At 34.1% G+C, this 9,950-nt stretch overlaps 1 protein-coding gene across 2 annotated transcripts; it reads left to right on the top strand.

Annotated features, from left to right (window-relative positions):
- The first annotated feature begins 870 nt into the window (after positions 1 to 870).
- LOC115992419 (APO protein 1, chloroplastic) lies at positions 871 to 4,475 on the top strand. Of its 2 annotated transcripts, none has more exons than XM_031116615.1 (5): positions 871 to 1,038; positions 1,904 to 1,994; positions 2,271 to 2,344; positions 2,766 to 3,133; positions 3,376 to 4,475. In XM_031116615.1, exons 2-5 carry the CDS (start codon positions 1,940 to 1,942, stop codon positions 4,208 to 4,210), a joined length of 1,332 nt encoding a protein of 443 aa, XP_030972475.1. In that variant the 5' UTR covers positions 871 to 1,038; positions 1,904 to 1,939; the 3' UTR covers positions 4,211 to 4,475. The 2 variants fall into 2 exon arrangements, with proteins under 2 accessions (XP_030972475.1, XP_030972476.1); XM_031116616.1 differs by having other exon boundaries at positions 2,749 to 3,133.
- Positions 4,476 to 9,950: the final 5,475 nt, after the last annotated feature.

The following is a 9,950-nucleotide window of genomic DNA, read 5'->3' as shown; positions in this document are numbered from 1 at the left end:
CTCCTGCTCGGCATGCCGTAAATGCCCCTAAAATGAAGAGTGATCACAGTGCGGAACAGCACGAGTAAAAGGCTGCCAGAACTGCAATAAAGCATTCTGCACCTGACAGAGCCATGCTCATCAACTTTTACAATCACCCCCAACCACTTTGGGTATGGGCTGATGGGACAAGTATCAGTCTTGGAAAAGTCGATCCTACACGTGGACAAAGGATAAGGAATACAGATTAATATAAAGAGAGAAACAAGCAATCCAGGAGAGTAGCTGGGAAAAATGACCAAAAACCAGAGCCTCCCAGCCTACCTCCAGGAGAAAGACTCCTCGAGCGAACACGATTTAATGCTATATGAACACTACGACAAACCATCGTCTGGTAACCAAAGTCTAGCCTTTTAAACTCACGCTCTACAAATGATATTGTTTGGGCCTTTTTTACGTGCGAACCCAATATCATATTGAGTCGTTAGAAATTGTGTCCTTACATTTACTATTCGATTAAAAAACTTATTTTTTAAGCATAATTTTTTACCATAAAAACTTGAATTTTAAATATGTGATGATATAGCGATTTATCTTTAATTTTTTTACAATTTTATAAGTATAGAGTATATAATAAATATATACAATTTAATGATTAGATTTTCAAAATTGACCTATAAAAAAATATAGAAAGAGTTTGAAGTATAGTTTGGAAAGTACCTTTATTAAAAAAATAAAAAACAAAGAGTAACATTTCTTTTGTTTTCAAAAATTTTTTAAAAAAAAAAAAAACTGATTTTTTTATTAAAAAAAAACTAATCTGAATGTATCTGCAAGTGTTATTTTTAGCCACGAGATACTTCTTTTTTTTTTCTTTTTTTCTTTTTTTGGTAACTTGGTTGAGCTGAGCAGCTGAGTTCCCTTTGCGTGCTCCTATGATTTGAAAGTGAACTAATAAAAATCGTTCTATTATCCACGCGGCTCACTCACTCGCTGCTAAGACTTCAAGAGAATCAAACCAGAGACTTCCACTCCAAAGTTGTCAACTTTTGTCGCTTGGTATGTTCTCTCTCTCTCTCTCTCTTTGTGGGTAGTCTGTACTCGAATTTATACTTGTACAGTGAACTCCGAAGCATGTAAATATGTCATTTGTTAAGAATTGGATGGACCCAATACCCAGAAATCGCTCTTTTTCTTTCATACTTCTGCAATGGATTTCTTATTCGGAATTGCACACCACATGTCTGAGGAAAAGCCTTATAGAATTAGTACCCAAGTATGATTCATCTTAATAATGTTATCAAGGGGATGGTTTGTTGTTTGTATACTATAAAGCACGCCATCTGTTTGTATAAATGACTCAACCAATTGGCTCTAGAAAGAAGAAACCTGTTAGAGAATGAAAAAAAGTAGCTCTCTTATATTTACCCATTCGGTCCTGAACCATGACTTCACTCTTCCCTCATTCTTGTGGGAAGAGGAAGTGCCAGAGCTCATTGTCGCTGCTAAAAAAAAATGGCTATTTTAATTTCCTCTTTTAAAAGAAAAAATCAATTTCTAGAAGATAATATATAAAATAATGGGCAAAATACAGTGTTGGTCCGGAAACTACCCATGAGCTATTTTAGTCTTTAAAGTTTAAAGTGATCGCTTTTAGTCGGTAATGAATTTAAAGCGATCGCTTTTAGTCCCTAATATATCTAACAGAGTAATGACATATTGACATGTTAGATTTTACTTTGGCCACAACATCTAAGGGACTTAAAACAATCACTTGAAACTTCAAGGACTAAAATCGTTTATCAGCTAAAGTTTAGGGACCAAATGGTGTACTTTGGCCTAAAAAATTTCTATTTATATAGTGGGAGAGAAGAACATCATTTGCTTTAGTCAAATATCAACTCAAGTATTTTGATGTCAGCAGGGACTCAGCGATCACACAGGATACAAACATAGATAAATGGTCTTGAAGCTGCTACCTGTATCATCTGTATTATGGGATCCATCTCAGAAGGGTGAACTTACTAGTCTTCTTATTTCTTTTAAGTTTGTATTTTTACTCTTACACAAATGCTCACATGGGTGCAGTCTTCGACATAAAAGACGACTTTCCTGACTCTATAATATCATAATAAAGCAAATATTTATACTTGAATTTACACTAGAATATATATCAAAAAAAGAATTTGTACTGTAGAGTTCGATGTGCCACAAAAAGGCTAGACAACAAATGCCCTAGTTATATGGTAATCTCCTCACAAATGCATCTTGATTTGGCTACCACTTTGCAGGTGTTTGCCTGGGCATAGTGGAGTTCAAGAGACCACAATTATCAGCTTTAAGGTCATATACTCTTGGTTTGAAGGTGTAAATTCTCTCATTGATGTACCTTTTTTTTTGTTTAATTTCTATTTGTAAACAATTAGAAATCAATCTACTAATGTGTGTAGGAAATGATTTGTCTATTATGTGTTTTTGTTTGCCACCTTTAGGGTCTTGATGAGTCAATTGAAATAGTCTAATTTATACTTTTGAAACTTCTTTGTTGCATTGAGGTGATATGGGACCATACAAATGCTATAACTGAGGTTTCTAAATGGAAGGTGTTTTAGGGGATTAGCATAGATCATTCATCCTTCCACGATTTATTTATAATAACATTTTTTTTAAAGGATGCTATAAAATGTCCTTCCATTTAATGTTGTTGAAGTGTTAAAATATTTGTGAGTTTGAGTTTGCAAATAGTTGGTCTAAAACCTCAAATGTCAGTTTTATTCTTATTGCAGTTTGGGCATGAACAGCTTCAGAAAGGTAGACCCATAATATTGGGCACCTTCCTTTGCGCCAGTCAAAGGCCCAAAAAATCTTCGTCATTCAAAATACAAGAAGCATCTTCACAGAATGTAGATCTTCCACAGAGACTACCCAAGAACAAGAAGAAACCCTATCCCATTCCCTTTGAGAAGATCAAGCAGGCTGCAAGAAAAGACAAGAAACTTGCACAAATGGGCATAGAGAAACCCCTTGACCCCCCAAAAAATGGATTACTTGTTCCTGATCTGATCCCTGTTGCGTATGAAGTAGTAGATGCCTGGAAAGTTTTTATTAAAGGCCTTGCACAGCTCTTGCACATTATTCCTGTGTATGCTTGCAGGTAATTGTATCCCCCCCCCCCCAAAAAAAAAAAAAGTATATTCGTTTTAGTATTTTTGATACAGTTGCAGTTGTATTTTTTTTTTTAGTTCTTCCTCTTTGTTTTTATATTTGAGCTTCTGAGGGCATTACTTTCAATGGCGGGCACATTCCATAAAATGTTCCTCATAATTCTATTAGCAAATTTTATGCAGTAAGTTAGGTCTAGATATTGGAGTGTAATTTGTTTTAGCCCTTTTGCAGTGAATGCTCCGAAGTTCATGTGGCCCAGACTGGACACCACATTCAAAACTGCCTTGGTCAAACCAGTGCATCACGTCGAAGCTTCCACTCATGGGTCAAGGGCTCTATTAATGACGTGCTTGTTCCCATCGAGTCATACCATCTCTATGACCCTTTTGGTCGGCGTATTAAGCATGAGACTCGATTTGAATATGACAGAATTCCAGCTGTTGTTGAGCTATGCATCCAAGCTGGTTTGGATATACCAGAGTACCCTTCACGCCGAAGAACCTCACCCATTCGAATGATTGGGAAAAGAGTGATCGACCGAGGTGGATTTGTTGAGGAGCCTAAGCCATGGCGCTCTGCAAATTCATATTCACTCGCTGATCATGATACATATGGGACATGTGGACGGTTTCCACCTCCAACATCATCAGATGTAGCAAGGATTGCGCAAGAGACAATGGATGCATATGAAATTGTTAGATTGGGTGTGGAGAAGTTGATGAAGAAATACACTGTGAAGGCATGCGGGTATTGTTCAGAGGTTCATGTGGGTCCTTGGGGGCACAATGCTAAGCTGTGTGGGGAATTCAAGCACCAGTGGAGAGATGGGAAGCATGGTTGGCAGGATGCCACTGTGGATGAAGTTTTCCCTTCAAATTATGTCTGGCATGTTCAAGACCCAAAAGGGCCCCCGATGAGGGGTGCACTCAGGAGATTTTATGGGAAGGCTCCTGCTGTGGTTGAAGTGTGCATGCAGGCTGGTGCTCAAATCCCTAGAAAATATGTACCCATGATGAGGCTTGACATTGTTGTCCCTGATAGTGAGGAGGCACGTTTGGTTGCCTAATGGAGTCTGTCAAAGATGATTTGCTGACTGTATAGTTTTTGGCAGATTTTCTAGTTTCCTCATCTTGACTCTTGAGAGGGGTGGGTGAGTGTTATCAACCTGTCAACATAATAGCATCTTCAGTAAGTCAATATGATTTAATACTGTTCTAATTATTGACAGTCTGGAATTGCTGTATATAGTAACACTCAAATTAGTAAAAATTAATGTTTGCAATGTTAAAGAATACAAGCCTTCATTGAAATGAATTAGAAAAGTTCTCTCTCTCTCTCTCTCGGGAAGAAGCTCTCTTTATTTAAAGGTTAATGTTTAGTTAATATGTTTGTAGGGATTGAGCATTATTTCTACACTAACGCTATTTTGAAGCAAAAAAAGTTTAGATCCAGACCAGTCTGGAACTATCTTCCTTTTACCCAATATGTGACAATTGAAAAGATCATCCATGTGTGGTTTATATGACTTTTTTTAATGAGTCATGTGACTTGTTTAAATAATACACATGAATAGTCTTATAAATCACCATGTAGTGGATTGGAGAAGGTGACTCCAAACCGGTTTGAAGCTAAACTTTGTCTTTTGAAGCCATGTGGAATTGTTGTTAGATGAATATTTTTTTTATCTTATTTCCTAGAGTTTAGTTCAACGTTTGGGGGCACCATTGATTCAATTATCGCATTACTTTAAGAAAGAGTTTGAGCCTTACGTCTAGTGGTCTTCCAACCTGTTGAGAAATGGATCTGCTCTCACCACATTAGTCTTGGTTTGTAATATAACAAGTCAATTTGTGACGATATTAGAGTTTCCATGGATTTTTAGCTCATGTTCTTTTTTTCTTTTCTTCACTTTTTTTTTTTTCTTTTTTTTTTTTGATACATTGATAGTTGGAGGTGGTGGGTTTTGAACTCTGGATGTCTTCATTGGAAACACCATGTTCTTAATTCTATTTATTGTTCCCCAAAGATCACTTCTGTTTTATTGGTTGTGATACCCCAACACTTGTTCTTGTTCTTCCTATTTCATACTACAGATTCTACTAGGTTGTTGGAAGCATAATTGTCAGGAGAAGAGGTGGTGCTGGAGTTGTCGTTGATTGTCCATAGATTTTGATTCATGGATTCTGTTGTCATGCCTTAGGTCATGACAATTCAAGGTATGAATTGGTGAAATTCCTAGGAAATGCTTTCACCAAATGATATGAACTTTGTACTTCTGAGTTCTGACTGCATTTTTATGCTGGGAACTGGTATGAATATTTTGAACTTAATTTTGCTTTATTGGATTTATCATTTAAGGAAGACTATTTAGTTCATTGTTACTTTTGTACAGGAAAGAGGTTGATTTGTTATGTTGTTCTTATTATTGAAGTTGTGAGTGTTTGTTGAACTAATGCTGTGTGATAAATTTTCACTTGTCTCAAAAATTTGAACTTTAATTAAATTAATCACTAAGTGTTTTGACAATCCCCCTCACATGTAGATTTGAACTCTGTATCAATTAGTAGGACTCAACCCACAGAATTTTAAATTTTCAAATGGAAGGTAGGGTGGAGACAAGATTTGAACCTACTTTGATAACATGATAAATTATCACTTGTCCCCACTGGTTGAGAGTCCCTTCTACACCCTTTGCTTCTTAAACCTTTAAAAGCTTGGAAGGGGTGAAGAGTTTATTGGCAAAAGATGCTTACAAAATAGTGGGAAGCGGTGACTCTATTTTAGTTTGGGAGGATCCCTGGCTCTCTAATAAACTAGGCTTCATTTCAATCCATAGCAATCAAGGTGCTAAATAGTATATAGTAGTATCTCGAACGATGAATCTGTGAAGAATAGGTTGGGATGAAGAAAAGTTGTATTGTCTGTTTGATTAGGAGTCCTTCAAGGCAATGCTGAAGCTTCCATTGAGGCAGCGTGGCCAATTGGACAGGTAGGCATGGTTAAGAACAGAAAGTGGTCAGTTTATAGTGAAATCTGCATATAATTCACTCATGGAAAATTATATTGGTGCAATCGAAGATCCTATAATAAGCAAGATATGCAAGTCTAAACTCCATTATAGGCTCAAAATGCATCTATGGAGGATAACCTTCGTTATTCTACCAACTAAAGAAAAAACTGAACAGGTATGTTTCTAATCTTGATTTAGATTGCCCTCTTTGTAGTTCTGAATTGGAAACAACCTAACACCTGTTTACTCATTGCCAAATTGCTTGGAACTTATGGTTTGCAAGCTGTTGGAGCCTTAGAATTGATAATCTTCGAATACAATCTCCTTCACAATTGATAGCAGCACTGTTAAACCCTCTTTAAGCATTCCAGCTTGATAAAAGAGCAAAAGGATTAATTCTTACTGTTAAGTGAACTGGCGCTTGACCTCATTTTGAATGTTAGAAATCAAGTAATGTTTGAAGGTTTGGTTCCTTTGGAGGAAGCATTTTGTAAAAGGCGTCATAAACTTTTCAAAGACCATTGGGGGATCAGAAGAGGCTATGAACTCAGCAATTCCCATAAAGTACCTATAAGTGGCCAAGACCAGCTCAGGGGACTTTGAAGCTGAATTGTAATGCTGCAGTGGGAACTATGCCTGTGTAGCAGTATTTTCTAGAGTTTGAAGAGGGAATTTGGTGTTTGCTCATTCAAAAAAGGTGAATAACAATGTCCTTGTCCAATGTCCAAGCAGAAGCAAAAGCTATATTGTCAATAATCAATAAGGCAAGCAGAGCTGGTTTGAGTGTGATTGTTGAAAGTGACTGTCAGTTATGTATTGATACTTTGAAGGCTCCCAAGGATAGGATCCCATGGAAATTGGTCAATTTTGTTTCTAAAGCTCTTCAATCTATTGGCCCTCTTGATCTTCTTGTATTTAGCTAGGTTAATAGAGGAGCCAATATGGCTGGCCCATGAATTAGCAAGTTGATCATTAAGGAATTTTGTGTATGGATGCTCTGGTTTGGCTCTTGGTCCCCTTTGAGTTTTTCTGAAGTTATTTCCTCGGAGGCTGGGGCTTAGTATTTGGTTTCATTTTGCTTTTCTAATAAAATTCTTATTGAAAAAAAATAAAGAAAGAAAGAAAGAAAACGCTAAAGAGAGATTGATTTCTTATGTTCTTCCCATTGAACTTGTTAATGTTTGATGTGAGATAAACTGTTGTTTGTTCCAAAAGTTTAAACTTTAAGCTTAAGGTTTAATAATTACTAATCACAAACACACAGGAAAATGTAATATAATTATTTTATAAAAATATAATGTAAAATTTGTAAGTTAAATAGTGCATGTACTATTTAAAAGTATTTTATATTTTTATAAGTTTTATTTAATGGAACATATAATATATTTTGCATTTAACAACAATACATAGTGATATGTTTGTGTGTGAAAACGTAATTTAATATAAAGATTTTTTAAACTACATAATTATAATATTGTTATATATAAATGGAGAAGATGTTATTAAAAAGAATTTTTTTAAAATATACTATAATCAGTTGACTAATTTAAACATATTCAATAATTTGAATTTAAAAAAAAAAATTACACCATCATTCTATGGAACTCATGTAACATGTTATATTAACTTTAAATTATTATATAAGTTTAGAACTGTAGCATTTTTTTTTCTTTCAAAATTTAACCTCTTTTTTTCAAGAATGCTTCAAAATATAACGATAATGCCTATATTATTGAAATTTAAATTTTAAGGCAATCTTTTGAATACTTTTCATTTTTATAATGCTTATTTTGTTTGTTTGCTTTCAGCTCTAAACTAAAGAATTTGACTCAAATAGAACCAAATTTCATACTTTTAACCCAAAAATTAAGAATAAAAAAATAATTTTTTAGCCCAAAACTAAAAAAGGCAACTTACAAAAAAAAAAAAAAAAAAATCAATTTAACATTCAATTAGTCCAAAAATGACCGAAATAGACCAAATTAGACTAAATGGACTTAACTAGACTGAATAGACCAAAGTTGACTGAAATGGAAGGAATGGACCGAAGTAGACATAAGTTGACTGAAATGGACTGAGAGGACCGAATCAGATCAAATGTACTGAAGCGGACTGAATTAAACCGAAATGGACCAAATAGACTGAAGTGGAACGATATGGACCAAAGGGGACCAAAAGAACCTAATTAGACCAAATGAACCCAAGTGGAAGGAATGGACCAAAGTGGGCATAAGTGGACCGAATAGACACAAGTGGAGTCAAGCGAAAGGAATGGATCAAAGTGGACATAAGTGGACCGAATGGACCAAATTAGACTAAAATGGACCAAAGTCGACCGAAATAACCAAATTTGACCAAAATGCTACATTGATAAGACTCAGAATGAGCATAGCAAAAATAAATGATACGCTTTAATTTTTAGATATTATATATATATTAGTAAAAATTATATGTACTAAAATTTGTACTAATTAACTACATTACAAAAAAATTAATTAGGAATTTTTTTATTATGTTGTTGATGTGAAACTAACCAATCATATCACTTCTTGTAAAAAATTTAGTTAATAAAAATTATCATATAAATGTTCCTTTTACTATTAAAAATTAAATGAAGGCATTCATAAGATGCATTATATAGAAGATCTTATTGTTTGGTTAATATTAATTTATAAAAAATAAAAATTTAAAAAAAAAAAAAAAAAAAAGCTTAAATGACTTCTTCTTCTTCTTCTTCTTTTTTTTTTTTTTTTTTTTTTTTTTTTTTGAGAATCAAGCTTAAATGATTTTATTTACTAATGGATTTGGACAAAATAATTAAATTAACTCATTTAATTATTTACTAGTAGATTTACAATTGAAATGGATTGAATAATTCGAAGTGGACCAAAATGTTATGTTGATGTGACTCAACAGGAGCGTGATAATAATAAATGTTGTTTTAACTTTTAGATATTATATAGATTTCTAATACTATCCCTCAAATGTGGGTCCCAACTCCCCTCAATAAATGAGACAACACATAATATTTTATTTTTAAATGATAAATTGATCAAAAACAATGTCTTAAACCTACTTTGATACCATGTCAAATTATTATTTGTCCCAAAAATTTTAAGATAAGAAATGATGAATTTAATCAATTTAATTACCATTATTTTCTAAAACTAGGTATTCCGTCCATTTCATGGTAGCCTTCTTTTTTTTTGGGGGGGGGGGGGGGGGGGGGGGGGGGTGGTAGCCCAAGTTGATAGCTTTAACATTAAAAAATCATTCATTTTGGTCTTTCATAAGTTTTATTTGTACGCGATGGTTTGAATTATTGGTAGCCCGAGACGGACATTGGTAGTAATTGCAAATTTAAAAGATGAAATTGAGGAAATTAAAACTTCAAAAACCAAACTGACTATTGACCCAAACTTAAAAGGATGTAAAATCAACCTTAACAATTAGTACTCGAACAAAGTATAAGTAAGATTTGGGTTTTAGGAGCACCATCTCGTTTTAGAATTGAATCAAAGAAATAAAATATTACGTTAAAATACCACTTCATTAGAGATGTTACATACAACTGTTACATAAATTATCATATCGTTTAACCAAAAAAAAAAAAAATTATCATATAGTATGAAGTCTTCTTTTTCGTATGAAGTCTTCTACATTGGAAATAAGTAATATAAAATTGAACTATCAGCTTTGAAGAAATGCAGAGGGAAACACAAAGTGTATTGTGCCAGATAGTGAAAGATTTCAGGCTTTTCTGTAGGAACCATCAAATCTGGTCCCAACTCTCAAG

The sequence above is a fragment of the Quercus lobata genome, chromosome 5, assembly GCF_001633185.2.
Source record: "Quercus lobata isolate SW786 chromosome 5, ValleyOak3.0 Primary Assembly, whole genome shotgun sequence".
Classification (NCBI taxonomy): Eukaryota; Viridiplantae; Streptophyta; class Magnoliopsida; order Fagales; family Fagaceae; genus Quercus; species Quercus lobata.
This window is presented reverse-complemented; position numbering and strand designations above follow the sequence as displayed.